General features: G+C 40.4%; 1 protein-coding gene across 1 annotated transcript in view; it reads left to right on the forward strand.

Annotated features, from left to right (window-relative positions):
* Window positions 1-24199, forward strand: part of DNAAF9 (dynein axonemal assembly factor 9) — a 61119-nt gene that overhangs the window by 34529 nt on the left and 2391 nt on the right. The window contains exons 19-34 of the mRNA XM_062493947.1: window positions 120-170; window positions 979-1066; window positions 3096-3199; window positions 5727-5873; window positions 8521-8609; window positions 8830-8928; window positions 9185-9302; window positions 10101-10189; window positions 11192-11350; window positions 13219-13344; window positions 15289-15326; window positions 19671-19806; window positions 20148-20234; window positions 21691-21797; window positions 22513-22587; window positions 22743-22945. Coding sequence (XP_062349931.1) covers window positions 120-170; window positions 979-1066; window positions 3096-3199; window positions 5727-5873; window positions 8521-8609; window positions 8830-8928; window positions 9185-9302; window positions 10101-10189; window positions 11192-11350; window positions 13219-13344; window positions 15289-15326; window positions 19671-19806; window positions 20148-20234; window positions 21691-21797; window positions 22513-22587; window positions 22743-22945 — 1716 coding nt within the window. The remainder of the gene's footprint in view (window positions 1-119; window positions 171-978; window positions 1067-3095; window positions 3200-5726; window positions 5874-8520; window positions 8610-8829; window positions 8929-9184; window positions 9303-10100; window positions 10190-11191; window positions 11351-13218; window positions 13345-15288; window positions 15327-19670; window positions 19807-20147; window positions 20235-21690; window positions 21798-22512; window positions 22588-22742; window positions 22946-24199) is intronic.

Below are 24199 nucleotides of genomic sequence, written 5' to 3' on the forward strand. Positions count from 1 at the left end.
TCTCTGTGGTACCCGAGGTTCTCATTGGCCTCAGAGCTTCTTTAATGCTTATTATTTAATGTTAGATTTGTTTTATTTATATAAATCACAATTCAAATGGAAGCTGTTTCTGGCTGCAGGTTGAAGACAGTGATGTGAAACTGTCTGAAAAGGCACAGCAAGTACTGAAGGTAAAATTAAATATTTTTGTTAAACTAAAGAAGTTAGACTTTGATGAACAGTATTTGAAAAACTTGAGCTACTACCAAACTCTGTTTTTATTATGTGTGCTACTTCTCTTCAAGACTTGCCTGTTCTGCCCTTTTTCAAACTTTGACATGCCAAATAATGAATTTTGTGTAAAAGTTTGAGGGTTTCTTTATTTCAAAGAATCACACAACCCAAGACCAAAAAGAGTCCTAATAAAACTGTGATTTCATGGAAGTCTCACTAAACGTTACTCATGGAGCTCATGTGTTTCCAAAAGTTCCTAAGACCTGATGCAACTTTCTTTTAACTTAATTAGCATGCTAATGCCTAAAGGAAAACCCTCTAAGCACTAGGAAATAAAAAAGAGTTTGGAATCTGGAAACATCTTAAATCACATGAGTTTCACATTTGTGGTGTAATTTGTGGTTCCCAGGAATGTTCATTATAAATAGATTTATTTTCATGTAATATACTTTTAGCTCTGTAGCTTGACAAACTAAAAACAAAAAGCTCAGTCTTGTGGTTGTGACAATAACTTGTAACTTCATAGCTGCTGGCAAAACCAAAATGGGGGGAAGGCTTTTAAAAATTATTTAAAAATTATTCTTGCCTTGCTCTCTTTCTCTGATCATTCTGTATCTATGCAGGATAAAACTCTTCTAAAGTTCTTGACAGATGCTGTTTGAAATGAAAATAGTTGTTCTTGGAGCAAAAGCAGGAGAAAATGTTCCTGCCTGGATTGGTCCTTGATGCAGTCTGTGATGTTGCTGTTTGTTTTTTCCTGTTCAGGAAGACAAATCTTTCTTGGGCACTTTACTCACTGGGGATGATGGAGTTTATATCTGTTCCAGCAATCCACAGGCCATGCCTACAGAAGGTGAGATGTAGTTGTTTTTTGTTTTTTTTTTTGTTTGTTTGTTTTTTCCTTGTTTTGATGGTTTTTGTTTTGTTTTTAAACATGAGAGTGAAGTTCTGGGATTCACACTCTGGTGAGCCAAACTGTGCCATCACCTTAAGCTTTCAATTTGCCTTTACAAGTTCTCTTGAATTGAATTCCATGTGTGGTTCTTTTGTCCTCAATGTCTACCTGCAAGTCCTGCTCCTGGAAGGAGAATTCCTGCTGAGCTTTGGACACTGAAGCTTTGCAGACCTGGGAGGTGGCAGGTGCCTTTTCCCTGTAATTCACATTCACAACATGCACACACACTGGCTCTTCCTGTCCTTACCAGATGAGGTGCCAGATGTTTTCTGCCTTTTTCTGTCTCTTATAAACATGAGGTTGGAGAGATTGGCCATTGCAGCAGTGCTGTGGGCTCCCAGCTCAGGGGGAGAAGGCAAATATTCCTCTCAAAGCCTCTTCCTGGAGCTGTGTTCCAGTTTTCTGCCATTGGTATTTTCTCTCAGGAATTCAGAGTTTGGCAGCACAGGTGCTCAGTGTGATACAGAAAAATGCCTGATTTTTCTCCTTCTCAGATCCCTGACACAAGATCCTTGGCAGCAGTCTTGGATTATTCCTCCTCTTTTGGTGTCTTTTCCTTCAGGAATTTAAATAATGTGAATATTCCAGGAATAAGACAGAAGACAGTTTGATAGAACTGTTAAGATTTCCCTCCCTCCTCATGCCTTGAATTAATAGATGCTTTTAAAGGCATAATGTTTTATATTCTGTGTATCTATTTTATGCAGAGGAGGTGTTGCTATCACAGTGCTGATGTGCAGAAGGTGGTGAATATGACATTAAGTGCTTGGTGCTGACAGTCTTTAGGGGAGAACCTCCAGCTTTCTTGTCTTTGCCCTGGAGTGTCAAGGATAAATAATAATTTGCAAGGCAATTAAACAGCAAGCCTCACATAAGGGAAGCTGCTTTTTGTTCTAATTGATCAGATTTCAAAGGGAAGAGGTTAATGCAGAGTGTGATATTTTGCTATTTTGCAATGCAGTGCTGTAGGCACTTGTTCGCTCAGTAAATAATTGGAGAATGCTGGATTTTTTTTTTTATTTTTTGGGGGCTTTGTTAAAACTGGCTCTTTGTGCCCCAAAGGAGCAATTTACTTTTTCTTTTTTTCTTTTTTTTTTTTTTGGAGGTCTGTGAACTTCAGTATTTTACTAACTCTTGAGCTGGAGAGTTACAAGTAGGTGCTATAAAGACCATTATGAAACACTGCAAGGAGTGTGAGATTTTTTTTTTTTTTAGGTGTCAAGTGACAATGAAGCTGATTTTGTTCCCCATTTTGTTGTGCTCAAATCTGGGTTCTGCTGAGGTTGCAGCCCTGTAATCTGGCATTATGAGATGCAAAAGGTGCATAAAATTCATGGAATAGTTTGGATTGGAAAAGACCTTAAGGAACATTTAGTTCCAACCCCTTGCCATGAGCAGGGGCACCTTCCACTAGCTCAGGCTGCTCCAAAAATTTAATTAATTCAGTTATATTTTAATTGGAAAGGTGCATTTTAAGATAACTTTTTCAAGTTTAAAATAAGCTTAGTGTTTAGATTTTTCCACTTAAACATTTTAACACTGTTTAAATGTTTAAATTTTCAGTTGTTTGAACTTTACTTGCATTGTCAATTTTGTATTTCTGGAAGTTTAAAATTGGACAGGATGGACTTATTTTGCTTTTAATTTTTAAAAAGTGCCTCAGAATATTTATGATAAGTGATTCTGTGGGGTCAGATGAACTCAGATGCAGTTGTATTCAGGGTTCCTGCCCTTGGTAACAAGATCCAGTAAAGACTGAATGGCTGTGCTCACCAAATATTATCCCAAATCAAAATTTACTTCTTGTTAAATACACCAAAATCCTGCAGGAACAGAGATTTCTTCCTCAGGAAGAAGAGACTTGTCATCATGAGAAGCCAGAATGTTGATTTATACCTCATACAATTCTTTTTCCTTCAAATTCTAGGCAAATTGTATTTCTTTTCTGATGGAATTCTGTTCTGTGATCCCCACCACGGCAGCATTTCCATTTCCAAGAACCACATGAGTTCCATTTCTCTCTATGATGGGGTGAGTATTTTGCCTCCTCTTATTGTTGTGAAGTTTACATCAGCTTTTAACAATGATCCTGTTGGGTCCTGGTACAAAGCTTAGATTTCAGCTTCAGTTTTAAGTGTCTGTACAGCTGTAATAACTGAAGCAAATCTCTGCAGTTTTGGTGCTGATTAGCTGAAATGAGTGAGTAAGGAGGAGAACATTTTGTATTGGTGTTAGCAGTGTGGTGTTAATAGTGTGAAAACTGCTTTTTATTAAAAGAAGAATTACAGAGCATGACATTCATCGAACATGTCACAGTTTGAATGGATAGATAGAGTTTGAGGTGTGGTGAAGTCATAGGGTTTTTAGGAGGGTGAAATGCTGCCTTTTATTAAAAATATCTTTGAATCTCTGACCTGCTCACCAGAGCAGTGTTCAAGCTCAGTGGGAATTGAGAGGTTAATGATGGCAATTCAGCTCTGTCCACCTCAAGGCAGAGACACTGGGTTAACCATCACTTCTTCAGGGTGGAAAGGAGATTATTTGTGTTGGTTACTGTTTCCTAAACACTGGAAAAAAAAAATCAGTTTCCTTTAGTTTCCCTTTTGTTCAGGTACAGTATTCCCCATTTGTTCAGTGGCCTCCTGCAGCATTGTGCTGGGTGATTTCATCACACAATACAGGAAACCAGTAAAATACAATAAAAGTATGTGATTCAATTGAGATGAAAACACAGCAGCCCAGAGAGTCTTACCTTAGCTGCCTTTTCTTGGACATCATATTGATATTTATGAAGCTATTTTAACACTGACCTTCCTTTGATTGTTTGTGTCAAGACGCTCACTTTCATAAAAGTTGCTATTTCTGGGACCTGGCCATCATTCTTGAAATGGTGCCAGATTTTTGTGTGAAGCTAAGCCTTGACAGGGAGTGTATTATTGTTCTACTGACTTGGCAGAATATGAGGGTGGAGGGTTTTTAAACTCTTAAGAAGTGACAGGGGAAGCAGGCGAATCGTTGGTTGCTCTTTCCAAAAGTTACTGCAGCAATATGGATGGAAAAGAAAAAGGAGAATTTAATGTTCTGATTAAAATAAAAGATACCAAGCCTTGAAGTGATGCATAATGAAGTTTTTTAGCAGCTTTAGCATGGTGCCTGCGAGATACTCTTCTTTTTAACCTGAAAATATCTGTAATTCTGCTCCAGCACGTGCTGTGAAGAGTTGGGCACTGAGCTGCCCCTGAGCTCCTAAAATCCCTGGAGCTTGTGGACATGGAGTACATGGAGGGCAGGGGAGATTCTGGCCAACAAATACTACCAAGCAATATTTAGATTTCACAATGACATTAACATCTTGTAAAACTTGGAGCTGGCTCCTTTCAGCCTCGTGTCCGTGGGGATTATTGCTGCTGCTGCTGCTTTTCAGCTTTTTTCAATTTGTGGAGCCCAAAATGTTTTCCAGGAGCAGAATTGTTGGGACATTTCTCCTGCTGACAGCAGCGTGGATGAATTGGCCTTGGAGTCACTTCTCTGGAAATCTCCAAGCCATCCTGCAGCATCCAGGATCTGTGGATTCTGTTCCAGAAGCCATTTTCTCTTAAAAGAAATTATTCTCTCTGAGGAGAATATTTTTGTATGTTCTTCAATAACCTCAGTGACTCTGAGAGGATTATTTTTATAATTAATCCCTCAGTCAGCAAAGCAGAGAGATTCTGTTTGCAAATGTCTCTGAGTTGATACCAATTCTTATGTAACAATTCCCCAACTTCAGCTTTTTCTTAACAATGAGTACAGTGAGTTTTTTGCCCATTTCTGTTGAAACTGAAGTGGATGACACTTAAATTCTGATTTGAGCCCGACATACTTGAATTCCCAGAAATGTTTTCATGCTTCTGGATTGTTCTAATTTTCTAAAACTTCCATGTGAAAAGGGTAAGAAGTGTGATCTTGAATATAAAACACTTCAGTATCCTGCAGATTTGTATATAAAATCCTGTCCTGGATTCTAGATCGTGGAATGGTTTGGGTTGGGAGGGACCTTAAAAGCCATCTTGTTCCACCCCTGCCATTTGGTTTCCACACCTTCAACTATCCCAGGTTGCTCCAATCCCCATGTCCAACCTGGCTTTCCAGGCATGGGGAATCTCCCACCACTCTGGGAAAAAAAAACCCAAAAACAAATGAAAAAACAATCTGAGAAAAACAAGTCTGTGTTTTCTTGGAACAAAAATGAAACCTTTTTAGCTGGCATTTAATTCATTTTTCATCTGGTGTCTGTGTTGGAGACGTGGGTATAGGCAAAGAGTTTGTTGTTTGAAGCAGTAGCTGAGGAGGGGTCTAGATTTTGGTGTGGACAAGATAAGATATTAAAATTCAAGCTTTGTTTTTGGGACAAGAGTTTAGTGCTTTGATCAAACTCAGATCCTTTATTTTAAACTTGTGATATCACCAGTAGCTGCAGAGTAGAAACTGAGGTGTGCTCCAGCCCTCCTGCTCCATCCCTGTGCTATGCAAAGTAGAAAATGTTAATTTTACCTTGTCCTGTTTCTTCCTTTTCCAGGATTCCAACAGCATTGTTGCTGCCCTCTTTATAGACTTCAAAAGTTCCCTGCTTCCTCATCTCCCCGTTGAATTCCACACCCAGAACAACTTTCTGATGATTGCACTTTTCCCCAAAAGAAAGATTTATAAAGCTTTTTATTCACAGGTAAAAAAAAAAATCGGTTGGGGTGGGGGAGAAACCACACAACTGTTCTGTGTGTTGAAGATGTGTGAGAAACTTGAATTTCTGTATGAATTTCCAGTGATGGTGCTGCTTGTTGAGTTTAATGCTCCCCATGTGCTTTCACTTTGCCTTCTGAAGGCAGCGAGGGCTCTAAAAACTCCTTTCCTGAGCTGCATTTCCATGTAGCTCTGGTGTCTTAATTTGCTGCAGGGACTGTATGGAGTGGCAGAGGTTCCATTGTGTGTTTTTGTGGTCAGACACATTTGGATCGTGATCCGTGGGGAAGTGGAGTTAAAAGTTTTTAAGTTTCCCATATGGCATTGTATTATTCCCTAAGTAGATTGGCTTCTTGCATTGTGCTGCAGAGGCTTTTAATAAACCCAGCTTTACAACAATAGTGCTTTTGAGGAAATGAGCCTGGAGATTTTAGGACTTTGCACAAGGGTTTTAGGATGTGCTCATCACACTGGGTTGGAAAAGACCACCTAGATCAGTGAGTAGTCCCCACTGGTCATATTAATGGTACCATAAAATGTCTCCTCCTTTTATTTTAAGTGTTTAAATTCCTCCCACTGTTCCACTCTGTGAATGGTTGGCAATCTCTTGTTTGTTTGTATTTGAATTTTCAGCCTATTTTATTAATTCTACTTTTTATATCTGTTTTCTTTTTCTTTTCTCTAGCAGAACACATCCTCAAGATACTCACAAATCTCAGACCTATTCTTTCTGCTTTATTTGGCCTAATAAAACAAAACCAGATTCTTTTTAATCTATGCCTATAAAAAGTTCTTTTTTTTTTTTTATTCTGATATTTGTAATGCTTTCCTTTGGATCTGGCTTTTGGCTGTAGATATCCAAACTGTGTGTAGTATCTGAGATGAGGGTGTTTGTTTCCCCTGGTGCTTTTTCTCAGGGCTATTTAATCCTCTCCTCCTTTTGAGTTAATTTTTATTTATTTATTTTTTTTTTTGCTTAACAGTTCCACACTGAGGTTCAGTTTGGGCAGTTTAAGTTTCTCATCTGGCACCACACCAGTTGCTTTGCTCATGCAGATAAAACAAATCTTTTGTCTTCAGGATATTCTCTCATGAACAAAACTCTTCATCAAATTTACTGTACCTGAGTGTGTAAACCATGGAAATATATTTTTGTGCTTTGTTGGTATTTACCTTCAGGTGTGTATTGATTTCCTCCAAAATTCTTCCTGAAAGTCTCTATGCCTCACAGGTTATAAAAATTCACTACAATTTAGGTGCTTCTTCTGCTCTTCTGTGTTATCTGGCTTGACACCTCACTCACTGCACCTACACTTTGATTATTCCAAGCCTGCTGGAAATAGGGAATTGCAGCTGCCCTGTTACCCAAATGTGGGTTTGTTAAAAACTGAGATGTTGAGCCCACAGAGCTGAAGTGTGCCAGGAGGAGGATGAGGTGATGCCTTTCCCATCCTCACTCTGAAGGGTACAGGAGGAGAATTTGTTCAGGCTTTGGGATGTGTTGATTTCTGTAGTTTTCTTTTTTTTTCTTTGATGCCATAGCAGCTCTTTTTAAAACTTTCCTTGATTTATACAAAAGGGCCTGATATATTTCTGCTTTTTTTTTTTTAATTTCCACTGACCTATGTTTTCACTTTATCCCCAACCCTTTGACTCTTACAGAACACAATTTTCTTCTTGACCATTCCTTTTTTCCATCTCTCCTGGGCATTTCTCTAAGTTCTTTCTGTGTGTTTTGAAGTGGTTGTTTCTTTAGCTGTATGGATCCTTCTGCATGAGCAATATTGCCTTTATTAATATCAAAAGTATATTTTATTTTGATGGTTTTTATCTCCTACCCTTGTGTTTGGGATGCTGAGTTTTTAATGGAAAGCAGTCGTGTCCCCCCCCCCCCCAGTTGTTTTGTTTTGCAGACAGTTATTGTGAAAAATGACAATAGCTCTTGCCTTTACTTATGAAAAGAAGGGAAATTCCAAACACTGACAGGACTTTGTGATTCATCTGAATCTGATTTCTAGGTTCCCAGTGCCATTCAGATTAATATGTCTTGGCTGGAGCAATTGGACCTGAGCCAAAACATTCCCTAGAGAAATGAAGAGTTTCCTTTTCTTTTGGGAGGGAGTGGAGTTTTTTCTTAAATTTCGAGTAGTGATTGCTGCAATCTCACCACATGAAAGTTACAGCAGTGCTTCAAAGAGCAAAATATGAATTCAATTCCTGCTGTACTTGGGCTATGACACCTACATTTTTATCAGGGAAAATGAGGCCATTTCAGTTAATTCCTAAAGCACTTCCAGTCTAGCCAAAGAAAAGGTTGAAAAAGATTGGTGGATTTGAATTCTTGAATATTTTGAGTTGGAAGGGACCTCAAGGCAAATCTCATTCCAACCCCCTGCCATGGGCAGGGAACCTTCCACTCTCCCAGGTTTTTCCAAGCCTCATTCAACACTTGGACACTTCCAGGGGTGGGGCAGCCACAAGTTCTCTTGCAGCAAAACCTTTATTGTTCAATATTTAATGGCTTGTGAAAACGTGTCTTATTTTTTTTCAGGTGAGCAAAACCAATTCCTGAACAAATTCAAGGCAAATTTGGGAAAATAACGACACTCATTCATAGATCTGGTTTATTCCAGGTTTTCTCTTCATGGCAAAACCAGACAAACTCAGGATTATCTTTAAGGGTTGTCCAGGAAGAATTCCTGTCTGAGGAACAAAAGAAAATGTAAGTTCCTACCAGTGCAGTGCAGTTGCCCAGAAGCTGCAATCAGAAAAATGCTGTTATTTATTGATTTTGATAATAATTTAAAAAAGAATTGTTGGCATTCTTAGTGCAACACTCACTTTATTTCTTTTTGGTACCATTTAGTGTGGAGCCATGTGGCTTAAAGAAGAGAAATTTTTAGGTTTCTCCTTTAACTGATTAATTAATTTCCTTGTTTTAGGCATTCCAGTGTTCAGAAGCTCTTCAATGCCTTGTCTTTTTCTTCTGGGGAAAGATGCAGGGAGCTGAAACTGTCTGCTGCCATTCCAGAATTGGAGAGGTGAGAAAATACTTTTGTGTTCAAGGGATTAATTCTGTCAGGAGTGATACAAAAATGTTTTGGTAGATGTGATAGCCATCTAGAAATGTTTCTTAAATATTTCTGTCTTTACACTAGGATGTTTTTATTCTGAGTTGAATTATTTCCTCTCCAGCTTGACCTTTTAATACTTTTGTTTTAGTAATTTCCCAGCTATTTAAATGGATGCAATCTTTTGCTGTCAATTGTAAGGAAGTAAACCTTTTATTTTTGGAAGGTTTGTGCAGCACTTCACAGTCAGCAGTGTCAGTACCAAACCAGTGATGAGAGCACATCTTCCTGTCCTTCTCAAACAGTCAGACACCATTTCTGACAGCAAAGCAGAAGGTGCTAAGGTAAGGAAAAACCCCACAAGAATTCCTAGCCCTCGTGTAGAATATTTGGAATATTTTGTCAGTAGTTCTCTTGTAGTGTCATAAAATACTAATCATGTTCAGCCATGCTCTGCCTTCTCCTCCACTACCACCAGTTTTTGCCTTGTTTTCCTGGTTATTTACTAATTTTTCTTTTTCCATTTAAACAATCTTTTTTGGAAGTGCAAATGTCCTTTCAACCTGATGAAACAGAGGCTGAAAATGAGGTGCAGATCTTTTAAGTCAAGCGTTTTCTCTAATGTCCAGAGAGACTTTGCCCTAAAGCAGCAGCTTGTTTTTATGAATTGCTGAATAATTTAACTGAATTGTTCTCTGGAACATAAAAGTCCTTTAAATAGCATAGAGGTAGCACATGATATTTAACATTTGCTGATACTATCTGTACAACACTCCTTTCTGTATAGGAGCAATAACAATTGTCCAACTTAATGCATGCTTTAAATAACATTTTCAGAGAAAATATTTCCTTGGAGCTTCCCAGCTTTTGAAATCTGCTGAAAGCAAAGCCAAAACAGCAGGAATATAATCTTTCCTTTGCATATTGCTGGAGTCTGGTTCAGAGACCATTCTGACAATTAAAATAAACCCTTAGGAAAGTTTCAAAATCAGATTTTAAGGTTGGTTTAACTGTGAATTTTTTTTAAAAAAGAAAGAAAAATCTATATGAATCGTGGAAAACAGCCTTTTTGGTTTCTGCACCAGTGTTTCTGTGGTTATTTTGTGCTGACACTTCCCTTGTCCCCTGTTCCTGTGTTGCAGGTGATCATCACCATCATCACTGGGCTGCCAGGATGCCGTTCCAGTGACTTGTGTTCTTTCCTTGTCACTTTTACCAAGGAGCACGGGAGGTTAGTGCAGCTCTGCTTGCACTGATCACCAAAAAAACAGCTTGGCATGAAGGGAAAAAAATTATCACTATTTCATTTGGTGGTTTTTAAAACCTGATTTCAGACTGCCAGGTAGATTTGCCCTTAAATTTATACATTTAGACAGAAAATAGCACAGGAGATTTCTTTGTTGCCTAATCCATGTGGTGAAGAGCTTTTCATTTATTGATTTGTAATGGTTGTAAAATGTCTTTTTAGAAAAGACTTGCCCCAGCTTTGTTTTTAATTTAGCCTGATGTGAGGTACATTCCGAGCATCTGTTGTATGGCAGTAAGATAAATCTGCTGTGGGAATTTGCCACTCTGTGTGTTGATAGAGCTTCAGTAAAATAATTAAAAAAAAAAAAAATCTTATCCTTTTAATTCTTACGGCCAAACACCTTAGCATTTAATCTTAGCCATGTTCTGCACTGTTTTTTTTTTACTCTTAACTCAACGTCTTGATTTTATCAAGTTGAATCAGAACAGTTTTGTGGTTCTGTCATAGGGCAAACACGTAAGGTGACTTTTGAAGGTTGTGTAATAACACATCTCCTCGTGTTTTGCTGCAAATGTCATTGTTGCTTTCCATTTTTGCAGTGAAGTATTTTCATGCCCAGAATCTTGAATTGGATTTGTCTAATTTTTGTTTACTGCATCGCTGCCGGCGATCAGAATTGCTCATATGATGTACAGCTTTCAAAAAGCTGGTGAACATTGTTTTGTTGAAAACCAACATAAAATACCCACCAACACCTTTTGGCAGTCATATTAAAAATCTGCTTATGCTGGAAATGATAGAAAGCCAAAGTAAATTGCCCTTTGCCACGTGGCCGAGTGGAACGAGATCACGATGAGATGATGAGAGAAGTGGAATGTTTGGGCTTCTCAAACTTCAGTTTGGTCTGTTGGTTTGAAATAGGAAGGAAACAGAGCTGTTGTGTCACAGCACGTGATGAACTCCTCTCCTTGTTGTGTGGTTCAGGTGGATTGTTTATAGACAGACCATGGACAGTCCTGAGTGTTTCAGTGCCTCCCACTTCCAGCGTTTCCTGGCCGGGCTCCTGGAGGCTCAGCAGAACCTTGGGGTCCGTCAGGCCCCCCACAATGGGAAGAGCAGGAGGCTCCTGGTGGTGCTGCAAGGGTAAGGCTTGAAACTTTTGGAATTGTTGTGTAGAATAAGGGAATTCCGCTTTACATATGGACCAAACTCAGGTGTTTTTTTTTTGGTTTTTTTTTTTTTTTTTTTTTTGTCCCTGTTGATTTTGTTGCTTCTGGAGAAAAGGTGTCCTTAGTCTTCATTCCATGTTCTGGAAGCAATCACAGCCCAGAACCCCCCTGTGCTGGGCTCATCCCCCAGTGTGGGCAGCAGGGGAGGGGGATTCTGCCCCTGTGCCCTGCTCAGGTGAGACCACACCTGCAGAGCTGCCTCCAGCCCTGGGGACAGCAGCAGAGGGATGTGGAGCTGCTGGACAGAGAGCAGAGGAAGCCAAGTGATTGTCCAGGATCTGGAGCCCCTCTGCTCTTGAGCCAGGCTGGGAGAGCTGGGGGTGCTCACCTGGAGAGGAGAAGGCTCCAGGAAGAGCTCAGAGCCCCTTCCAGAGCCTAAAGGGGCTCCAGGAGAGCTGGAGAGGGACTGGGATGGAGGGACAGGACACAGGAATGGCTTAAAATTGAAGAAAGGGGGATTTGGTTGGGATATTGGGAAGCAGTCCCTGGCTGTGAGGGTGGTGAGGCCCTGGCACAGGTTGTCCAGAGAAGCTGGGGCTGCCCCTGCATCCCTGGAAGTGTCCAAGGCCAGGCTGGAGCAGCCTGGGATAGTGGAAGATGTCCCTGGTTGTTGCAGAGGGTTGAACTAAGATGACCTTTAGAGGTCCCTTCCAACCCAAACCACTCTGTGGTTCTGTGATTCTGACTCCAGAATTGCCAGCAGAAATCAGACTGTCAGAAATCTCCTATTGCCTGATAGAGCAGGTGGTACCAGAGTAAGGCTTAGTAACATGTTTTGGATAAATGCTGTTTTCCTTGTGGGAGAAAGGTGAAGACTGAGCCACCTTTGTTTGACATTTCCATGTCCAGTGTAGCATTTGGGAACCAGGATCATCTGCAGGATGTTTTCCCCCTCTGGTTCTGAGTCATTAGAAGGTGACATAAACCAGAGTGAATGAGGCTCTACCCTGACCTGGCTGGAACAATTTCCAGTTTATCCTTTTCACTGAGGATATACAAATGGAGCTTAGCATTTTCTTTGTTGTGGTCCATTCTGATAGTGATGAAAACCATCATTTTTTTCCATGTTGGAGCCAGATTGATATTTTTTTTTTTTTTAATTAGTAGGGATGGTGTAAAGTCCAGTGATGAGCAAAATAGCTGATACTCTGGTAGCAGCAGTGACTTCAGGAGCAGATAATTGGAGGTTTTTTGTTCTTTCTGGATAGTTGGATGTTGATATGGACAGCTTTAGAGTAGCTGGACTTCTCTAAATTTCCCATTCATTTGATAACTGACAGTAAAAGAAAGTTTGTAACTGGCTGAGGAATAAATACCTGAAATTAAAACTCAAGTTCACCGAAGCCTTGATGTCACACAGGGATAAAATACAAAAGTGGTTGAAGTCCTGATAAAAAAATGGATGCATTAATGATAGAAACATGTTTAAATTGGTAAGTGAGAGATGCTGTTATTTTATTCCCTTTTAAACTCAAACTGTGCTTAATTTGCTTGGCATTAGGATAAAATGTTTGTGTTATAGAGTGCTTTTTGTGCTTCCTGCAGGCTGGACTTTCCAGTTGTTCAGTGCAAAGTTGACACTGTTTTTCTCTGGAGTTGTTAATAATTTATTTTTTAATGTAACTTCCAATCAGCTTGATTTGTCTGCATTTGCTTAATTTGTCTGGATTTGCCAAGTTCTGAGTTGCTTTCCATCTCTTTTGGTCTCTCTTTTAGAAATCCAGATTTCCTTCTGTGTCCTTCTGGTTCTCTGAACCCATTTTTCATTTTGGTTTCTTGCAGGTACACTGATGTCATTGATGTCGTGCAAGCTCTGCAGACTCACCCTGACCCAGATGTGAAATCTTCTTTCATCATTGGAGCAGTCAACACCTGTGTGGAACCTCTGAGCTGCTACATGGAACACAGGTGTGCTTGGAAATATTTTTACAAGCTGAAGAACAGATGTGTTTATTTTTGGTATCACTTTCATAATAGTCAGTGGTTTGTGGTGGTTAAAAGCCACTGAACTGACTTAAATCCCAAAAAAACTGCTTAATAATCCATCTTGGAGGATTCTGGAAGTACTGTTTGGTTTATCCAGGATGGCGCTTGGTTTCCACTGAATATATAATTATATAGACTGTCAATAAAAGTTTAGCTCCTAGAAGAATAAACAAAAATTGTTTAAATACAAATCCTCTGCTTAAGGGCTCTGTACCATTTGGACAGTCAGTTGTCCTCTGAATAATTCTGTTTTTTTTTCAATCTTTTTGTAAGTCAGACTAAAAATGGAGACGTGCATCTCAGTTTGGGTTATCGATTCTGCCTCTACTTTTGGATGCTTAAAAAGATACTGCAGGTTTAAAATATGGAATTTAAGGGAAACAACCCCTTAAATGGGGAAGAGAATGACAAAGCACGGAAGCCAAAGCATTGCAAGTGTTAAAATCTGATATCCTGGGTTACTGCAGAGCCAGGGTGGGGAGGAAATGGTCGCAGAGCCAAGTCACTGACCTTTTGCAGTAGTTGGGTTTCATAGTAGATGTGTGTGCTCCAGACTTCAACAAACGTGGAAATCATTTCTCAGACCTATTCTGTAAAATTGTAACACTCCAATTTTTTAATTATGCCTTGCAGCTGATTTGATAAAAGTAAGTTCCAGCAGTTAGAGTTTTCGGAGTTGGTAGCACTGCTTCTGTTTGTGATCCAACTGTGCATCACAGCTTAGAGATGAACTGCCCAAGCAGTTTCTTAAAGTGCATTCCTGACATTTTCTGGCTGTTCTTAAACACTAACCAACGTGCTGCTTGTGCTTTGCAGTAGTCAATAAATAGACCTTACCTTGCTGCTGCTTCTTGTCTCCGTGACAAAGACACAAAATAAATATTAAAGAATACATAAAATATTGGTGAATTGATGCTGGAGTGCTGTTTAAACTTGTTCTTTCCATATTTGTGGGAAAGACAAGTTCCATTTCTGTTGTATTTTTAACTTACTAACGTGTTACTAGTCATGGTACTGCGTAGTGTTATAGCAGCAGCCTGCAGTCCTTTAACACTGTTTGTCTCCTGAAGTGCAGAAGCAATTGAAGGAAGAGGCTCAGCCTGTGCTGTAGATTATTTTTGTTTTGCTTTGGAGTTTGTTCTGATAAGAATTTACCAAGTAGCTACACAGTGCCAATGGCAAACCTTGCAGTTGGGAAGCTTTGGTAATTTCACTGTGAGAATGCAACAGAGTGGATTTCATGTGTGGCTTGGAATTTGCACTCAAGATAATCAAACCCCTTTCCTGCCTCAGAGTTCATGACTGTAGAGATCCAGCTCTTCCCATGAGCAGGGGATGAAACTTTTCCCCATTCTGAATTAGCAGACCAGGGCAGGGAAAAGGGAGTTGAAGGGAACAGGTACAATACTCTTTTGGGGTTTTGTGTCCATGACAAAGCTCATGAAAATAATTGTCACTTGTCTGACACAGCAGCAGAAATTGGCATTCTGTACATCCAGTCTTTCTGTGGGAAGCTCCCACTCTTTGAAAGACACAATTCTTTAGGGCAAACTTTAAATTCCTATTGTTAAAATAAGAATTCAAGTAACATTGAAGCATTTCTGACTCCTTAGAATACAGAATAAGTTTCATGGTGGGAATTAGCCCTTAAATCTGCTGGAGAATTAAAACCATCTACAAAACTGACTTCTGGGGGAAAAGTCCTAAAAGACATAACCTGTGAGGATATTGCAGTTATATGGATTGAGGAAAAGAAGCATGAAAATGGTTTGGTTCGTGAGACCCTATCAGCATCCAAGTGAATGTAAATGTTTTGCTTAAATAATAATATCCATTCCTGATATGTGAACTTTCTGGTTTTTTTAGACTTCTTTTTCCCAAGTTCTTGGACCAGTGTTCACAAGGTATGTGTCACTTTTCCTGACTTGGAGCTCTACAGAACAATAACTGAGCCATGTGGACAAATAAATACCTGTATTTATTGTTCTGTGCTATGAAAACACACAGGCAAAGGGTCATGATAAACTCTTGGAGGTAAGAACAGACAATCTCTGCCTACACTGTCAAACATCATGGGCAGGAAATGAAGAAATTCTGGAGCATGATCCACTTGCAAGTCCTTATTTGCAGGATGGGTTTCCTAAACCCATGAATTAAACTGCTCTCCTTGCACTGTTGTTTCACTGGGAGTGAAATGGATTGGATTTGATTTCCACCCTCCTTTGGGGATGTGTGAGGAAATGGAGCTTTCCTTTCATTTCTGCTCTATTAGAAAGGGAGTAATGAGGGGTGACCTTGTTCCCCAAATCCTCCTCTTGGTGTGGCCTGGACGATCCTTGCAGGGCTCATCTCACACTGCAGCTTATGTTTAGTTTTTTATCCTGAGATGAATCACTTGGCTGCATGGTCTTCCTTGTCAGGCTTGGGAATTAGAGCAGGTGTTGGCATAAATGGGACATCATCTTTCCTCACCTGCCCTCAAATCCCTGCCCCATCCCTGCAAGTGTTCAAGGCTAGGTTGCATTTATTTTATTTGTTTTCATATTTAAATGCAGCTGTAGGAAAATCAGAGTGGCTTCTTGTGGCTGCCTAAACTCTTGATTGCTCTGCTTGGCTGCCAGAGTGGTGCCATCTCTTTTTCATGTGTGAAGAGAACCCTAAATGAAGTTGTGAACAAGCTGGACAGAAAGTAGGTGCTGTTACATAATCAGTATTTTATTTGGAGAAGAATGCTGGTGCTCCAAAGTGGGAAACTATCATGTACAGCCACTGGTAAATTTGAAGAGAACAGGAGAATGTTAAGAATATAGAGAATTATTAATAACTACAGAGAAGTTAAAAGTGCAAAAATGCCTTTTTGTTTTGTGGAAGAATAAATAAAATAAATACTCACAGCTTTTGCTTTCTTAAAATGAATTTTTGCAGACTAGATTGGGTGAAAATTTGTCATTGTTGGAGAACTGCAGGATAAGAGTAGCTAATTTTCTTACAGTGAAAATACTGCAGGAATCACAAATTATGGAAGTTAGAGGAATGTTCTTGTGGCAGGGAATAATTTCTGCATGTTGCAAAGTGTTGTCACCAGTTCTCTGATACAGAATGTCACATCAGATGGCCGAGGGGTGCCTTCCTATAAAGAAATTGTTTCACAAAAATGGGGGCAATTTTTGTGCAGAAGTTTCAGGAGGAAGAGTGTGCTGTGAAGTGAGATGTGGCACACTTAAACTTCCCAGACAGATGCAGAATTGTGTCACGTGTGTAGTAGAGAATTCACATCTGCATAGTTCATAGGATCACAGATTGGTTTGGGGTGGAAAGAACCTCAAAGATCAGCTTGTTCCACCCCCTGCCATGGGCAAGGACACCTTCCACTATCCCAGGGTGCCCCAAGCCCTGTCCAGCCTGGCCCTGGACACTTCCAAGGGCTGTGTTCTCCTGGGCATTGTACAGATCTGAAAACAGAACACTGGGTGTGAGAAAAGCCAATTGCAGCCACAGGCAAGTAGGAGTTAATTACACTTTGGATTTGTACCTTCTCCTCAGCACTATCTTCCAAGTGTGAGGAGGGAGTTGGGTTTGCCTTTTGCTGCCTTTCTCTGTGACAGAGGGGGCCCCGAGCATGGTATCAGTGTGACAGTTTCCAAAATTTCTGTTTGCAAAGTCCCAAGACTCACAGAGGCAGAGACTGGGGAGAGCTGACAAACCCTCACCAGAATGACCAAAATAATTATCCCAAGCATACTTGCCTAAAGTTCTCCAAAAAATCCTGCCGCCATCTGTATGCTGCAATTCCCTTTTTTTTTTTCTTTTTTTTTTTTTTTTTTTTGTGTCTCTCCTTTCTTTCTTTCTTTCTTGCACAGAAGCTGTAAGATGATACCTTCCTAGTCTAAGGGCACCCTGGCATTCCTTGTGAAACAATTTCATATAGAACACAAATTAAGACATCACCATTGTTAAATATTCCCATTGTAAGTTTGGGAGCAAAGAGGAGCCATTATTTTCATACAGCATATGTATTTTTAATCCATCCCTCCTGTTCCTTTCCTGCTTCCATTGAACAAGCTATTCCCCAGGCTGCAAGGGTTCTTTTCTTTAGAGGAATGTATAAATAAAGATTTAAACAAAACTGGGTGGTCTTCAAAATGCATCTCTTAGAAACAGAGATGGCAATGGCAGTTTAAATAGAAAAGGTTAAATTTGTTCATTACTGAAGATGTGGAGGCACCTTCCAGTTCTCAGGAAGTTGTTTTGCTGTTGGATTACACTCCCTGTCCATCAATCCAGGGTCATGAACTGGTGCCTGTGATTCCAACACCTCCAGGATTTATAGCTGGGTGTGAGCAGAGCCAGAGCTCGCAGCTTCCTGGGCTCTGAGCAGACTTCTCCTGCTTCCAGGGTTGTGTGGGAGTTCCCAGTCAGGAGTGGCAGGGAGTGCCCTGGGCCAGGCACACCTGGAGCAGAGATTGATGGAGAAAAGGAGCAGGGGTGGCAAGGAGGAGATGAGGTGCAGAGTTGTGTGATTTGCTAGATTTAATTTCCCTGATTTTTTTTTTTTTTTGTTAATTTAGAGCTTTTCCAGCTTAATCCTTGACAATTCTGGATCCTCTCCAAGGCACGGTGCTGCCACTTGTCACATGGACTGGGTGGCATCTCTGTAGCACAACCACAGGCTGGTGGTGGGGGGTGATTCAGGAATCCCAGAATGGTTTGGGTTGGTAGGGACCTCAAAGCTCATCTCATTCCAACCCCCTGCCCTGGGCAGGGACACCTTCCACTCTCCCATGCTGCTCCAAGCCCCATCCAACCTGGCCTGGAATATTCCAGGGGTGGAGTTATTATCTTATTCATGGCATGATTATCTTATTCATATTTTTATCCTAAATTCATGATTAATATCCCCAAACTTGATATCATTGCAAGCCTGCACGTGGCTTAAATTTCAAAGGGTGCTTGCTGTTTTCCTTTCCTTTTCTCCCTCTTCCAAGAGCAAGTGTGTATTGGAGAAGACATGGCTGTTCCTGCAATTGGAGTGGAAACCTCTGTGCAAGGTTAAAAGAAAAGAGAAATACAGTGATGGAGACGTGTGGTGTTAATAAAAAATTCTGGCTTGGAAGGGTCAGTGATACAAAGAGCAGTGAATGGGAGTGTGTGGTGTAATGGAAGTGCTCCAGGTGCAGGAATTTGTGTGCTAAGCAGCCTTTGCATGGATTAATGTGATTTAAGACTTGTGTGAAGACCAGGACTTACTTCAGGCAGCAGATCAGGTGGGATCAGTTGTTACATCTTTGCTTTCAGTCGTTGGAGGCAGGGGAAATGCATCCTGGCTCAGTTGTTCATGGATCTTGGAGATTGTCTGTTTTTCCTTCCACTCCACTTGTAGTCCCAGGAAGGCGTCAGAGCAGGGCTGCACATTTTGAGCAAAGAAATCACATTTTTTGTAAAATGACAGAGTTGTTTAGGTTGGAAAAGACATCTAAGATCATCAAATCCAATCATCAACCCAGCACCACTGCCCAGTTCCCCACTACCATGTGTCAAGAGCCACATCCACGTGTTCTTCGAACACTTCCAGGGATGGGGACTCCACATTTACAACCCTTTCCACAAAGAAATATTTCCTAAAATCTCATCAAAACCTCCCCTGGCACAACTTGAGGCCGTTTCCTTTCCATTTCCTCTCCATCCCTCACGCATCCTAAGGAGTCACCAAGTGTTACCACCTTGGTTTCTTTGAGGAACTGAGCTGAAACTCAAATCTTGTCTAGTTGGAAAGCAGGAATCCTGTAACTGAAATTAACTGGATGGTTATCTGTTATCTTTTTGATGCCTCGTGGGTTCAGTCTTGTTGAACTTTAATAACCCTAAACCCTTCTCTTGTTTTTGGAAATAAGTGTCCCAAAGATTGATTTTTAGCTTTTTAATCTCTTGCTGCATGTTGAATTCACCAAGAGACTTTACACCTTAGTGTTCTGATTGTTTTTTTTTAATTAGTCCTGCTCAAATAGATTCTTGTATGGATTTATTGTTTTCATTAATTGATTCTATGGATTGAGTCTAAATTGATTCTGTTAGATTCTCTGCTTGTATTTTTTTTTTTTTTTTTAATTGTAGATTGTCTTTTTGTCTTTAATGAAAGAATGCATTGAGAGGGAATGAAAATAAGATTGGCTGGAGTATCACTGAATGGTTTATTAGTCACTGTTTACATGCCTGAGCTGTGTGAATTATCCCTTGATTTCCTTGCACAGGACTGGTGAGTAACGTGGTTTTCACAAGTCATGCCACAGAGCAGAGGCACCCACTCCTTGTGCAGCTGCAGAGCCTGATCCGAGCAGCAAATCCTGGAGTTTCCTTCGTGCTGGCAGAAAATGGAATTGTAACGAGGTAACCTTAATGAGGATTTATTGCCTTTGGCACTCGAGCACTCACAAAGTTCTCCTCTCTTGTTTTTACTCGGGTGATTTATGGGAAGGAAATGCAGATTTTTCTTAATTGCTTCTCGTGCAAAAGGGATTTTCCCTTTACATTTATGGGCATAGAAATACAGGGAGGAGGGAAATGTGTTTTGTTTGCAGAGCGTGATTTATGGTACTGTTACTGCCATGCTAAAGGAATAGTGCTCTTAATTTTACTGTCACTAGCACATTATGTTTTATGTAAGTAGATAGTGGCCACTTTATTTAACTTAGAAAATTAAAAATCTTCATTTTTTTCTCTCTTTGCAGGAATGAGGATATTGAATTAATTCTCTCAGAAAGCAGTTTTTCAAATCCTCAGATGATGAGAGCTCGATATTTAATGTACCCTGGCTGGCAAGTATCTGGACTGAGAAGTATTAAAACTATTTTTCTAATTAACTTGAAGATTAAAATGTTTCACTGACTTCATTTATAATTTTTTTTCTAAGACTACTCATTTGGAACAGGCAGCAGCTTTGTAAATCATTTTTAAGAGAGCTGATGATTATTCTTAGTGGATACAAGATTGCTGCCCTTTTATGGGGGAAAAAGCTCCTTTCTGGCCACCATTTAAATCAATGGCAAGATTACTGTTGCTTTCCAAAAGAATAGGCAAGAACCCTGTGGGAATAAACTGGGAAGGATTGGGATGGGTGAGGTCAATAATGACTGAAGTAATTTCATCCTGACAGCTATTCAGCATTACTGGAATGAACTTGCTCTGTCAGTCTGGCCATTAGCAGAACAATTATTCACAAAAGCCAGGACCTCAGTGACAGCCTTGGCACAGCTGATGCACAAACCCACGTGGCACCAAACTTTCCACTGAACACCGAGGGAGATTTCTCCTGGCTCAGGGCTCTTCTCACATCTTGTTCCAGTTATCTGTGCTGCACCTTTTTGGCAGAAATCTGCAGCTGTCAGCCATCATAACTCCTGGCTGACTGGGCTCTGTGCTGGAAACATCATTTATTTGTCATACCTTGCAGTCCTCTATATCTCTTTATTAATCAATTTGGTTCTGAATTGGATGCAAGTAGCCAAGTAAAGCTACTGGAGTGAACCAGCCCAAGGCTTGGGATGAGGATATTGAATTAATACCATCAGAGCTGCTTGTGGATTGCATGGAGCCAAAGACAGAGAGAGCAGGAAAAGAAAGTATTTCAAACTTTTGGACAGCTGTTAATCTATTTGATGACTTATGCAAGAACTGGGTCTGGGTAGTGTGGAAGAGAAAGAAAGAGCATCGGGAAGAGCATTAAAAGCATCCAGGGATATCTGACTGCAGCCTTGCAGTAACTAAAGAGGGCTCATATAAAAGGAATAGAAGAAGTTTTTACATGGGTAGATGGTGACAGGACAAAAAGAGAAGGGTTTTAAACTGAAAGAAGAGTGATTTAGATTTGATGTTAAGGAAAGTTCTTCCCTGTGAGGGTGGTGAGGCCCTGGCACAGGGTGCCCAGAGAAGCTGGGGCTGCCCCTGGATCCCTGGAAGTGTCCAAGGCCAGGCTGGATGGGGCTTGGAGCAACCTGGGCTAGTGGAAGGTGTCCCTGCCAATGGCAGGGATGGGAATGAGATGAATTTTAAGGTCCATTCCAACTCAAGCCACTTAATGACTATGAAAAGGAGTCCCGAGTGCACTGACCAACCTAATGCTGTTGGCAGCACATTTTCATGGAGGAGAAAGCTCTGTATTTTCCTTGCTCTGAGCAAGGCTCATGTGTGGTGAAAGCACAGTTGTTCTTTGTTGGATGAGAAGCAGAAATCCTGTGATTTGTGTCTGTTGAAGGTGTTTGTTTTTGTCTCCAGGTACGAGGGTAAATACGGGGCTGGGCCTGTGTTCCCTCCCATGGTTCAGATCTGTGTGTGGTTCAGTCGCCCTCTGGAGAAAACACGATTTGTGACCAAATGCAAAGGTACCAATGAACTTTGCCTGACTTGATTGAAATCCAAGTTTGGGATGCTGAGGGATAGAGGGGAAGGAAGGCACTGACGTAAGGCAGTTCTTTAATCACTGCTGAAGTTCACTTTTAATTGAAAACTCAGCTTCCCTTCCTAAAAGTACAGTAAATTCTGTTCCTTAGTGTCTGCTCTGGAAAATTGTCCCATGATTTTTGTTCAGATGGAAATCTAATTGAATTTTTGGTTTCTAGGACTGAGACAACTTCCTATGTTTGCTTTTTATTTTATGTTTCATTGTATTTATTTTATGTTTCATTGTGTTTCAACACAACATTGCAGTGTTGAAATACAGTTTTGTAAGGGACCATCAACTTCTATTTTTTATGCCAAGTAATTCTTTGTAGCTACTAGAAAACAGGCTCAGCTTTAGTATAGATGCATTATCAAGCCTCTCCTTCTCTCCTTATCCAAGTAGTGTTAAAGAGGAAGATTTTACCTCCCACACACATTGTGAGAGTTCCTTATGCCAAACACATATTATTTCCCAAACTCCATGGCAAAGACTGAGAGAATAAACGTTCCACAGTGGGACTCCAAGGGACATGGCAGCTTTTCCTTTGGAAGCACTGGCATGTGGATTAGAGATCAGTTGCACAGGTTTTACCAGAAGCTCCACCAAAGAGAAGAAAAATAAGTTGAGATAATCTGTTTGTCTTCTGTTTCAAACAGCAATTAAGTCGTTGCTCAAGCCAAGTCCTTTTTCTGGAAACATTTATCACATCATGGGCAAAGTGAAGTTTTCAGGTAAGGGCAAATTACTCCTGAGATGTTGTGATCACACTGCATGTCATAGATATTTTAAAAAAAAATATTTTTGTCCTGGATTCTGTCTGCACCAGTGTTGATGTTAGATTAGATTAGCAATTATCAGGCTCTTCCTTCTGTCTTCTCCTTGTTAGATGCTGATAAAATCATTGAAGTCTGTCACAACACAGCAGCAAATTCCCTAAGCCTGGTGCCTGTTCCGGAGGGGCCAACTCCTCCTGATTCCAGAAATGATCCCAGAGATGGCAGCAGTCAGCAGGAATATTTCCTTGTGTTCATTGGCTGCTCCCTGAAGGAAGAGGATATCAAAGATTGGCTCAGAGAAACTGCAAAGCAGGTTTGTGGGCAGGTTTCCTTTTGTTCAGTGCTTGGCATTTCTTAACAACCAAAGGAAAAATCCAAGTGTCTCCATGAAAACATTTGGGTTTCTTAGTTAATGTCTTTTTTTCTTCTACCAAGGTATTGACATTCCAGAGTGCAAATGGATTTCAGGAAGGGGACTAAGAGTTTACAAATGTATGTTGTAATCTCTGCATTGTTTTAGTGCTTGCTACAGCTTATTCATGGATTGATCTGCTCTTGAATGCTTGAGCAAATGGATTATGTCCAGGATAAACACAGGATGATTTAGCTGAGCTGTGATTGCCAAGGGCTGAAGTGTGCTATGAAATAAATCTTCTCCAAATACCTGAATGCTGGCAAAGCTGAAAATTTGTTTTGATTCACTAAATTAAACCTCCTTGGAAGTAATCCACTGAAATGGAGGGGTAGAGTCCTGTTCATCTTGTCGTGCTTAATTAGTCAAGTGTATTTCTGCATGGCTGATGAATCCATGCAATAAGGAGTAGGGAGCAGGGAATGTGGTTCTCTTGGAGGAAGCTCAGAAGGCACAGTTTGCACAGAGGCACTGCCACAGCTGACTGATAGAATCACAGATCCATAAAGTCCTGGAATGGTTTGGGTTGGAAGGGACTTTAAATCCCATCCCCTCTGCCATGGGCACCTTCCACTATCCCAGATTGTTCCAAACCCTGTCCAGCCTGGCCTTGGACACTTCAGGGACGGGGCAGCCACAGCTTCTCTGGCCAAGCTAGAACTTTCTGTGAACATTTGGAATTGAACATGGTGAGCAAGCCAGTGGAATTTTTTGGAACATCTGTAAGTTAAAAATTCTCCATGTTACTTCTGTATGGATTAGGATTTGCACAGTGTCTTCCTCCAAAAAAATTTGTGTAGGAAGGGAATAGTGTTTCCTGCAGAATGTGGCTGGAGCAGTTGCTAAGGTTCTAAGATTTCTGTGGTTTCTGAGTTTTTGAGATGCTCAGGTTCTCGTCTCCTGTTCCCCTGTGTTAATTCAGGGAATTAGTCCATTTTCTGTGCTGATTATCTCATGCTCTCTATAACAGGAGCTGTACATGGAGACAAATGCTTTGCCATGTCAGAAAAAGCTCTTTGTGGAATGCTACTTAAATTTTATGAAAACTTGGAACTTAAATGCTTATCTCAAGTGTGAAGTGTTTCCTCTTTGAGCAATTCAAGACTATAAACACTTTTTGTACAGTCATGGCTAATTGAGGGTTTCAGATAGCTC

This window comes from Cinclus cinclus, chromosome 5 (assembly GCF_963662255.1).
Source record: "Cinclus cinclus chromosome 5, bCinCin1.1, whole genome shotgun sequence".
In the NCBI taxonomy this organism is placed as follows: domain Eukaryota; kingdom Metazoa; phylum Chordata; class Aves; order Passeriformes; family Cinclidae; genus Cinclus; species Cinclus cinclus.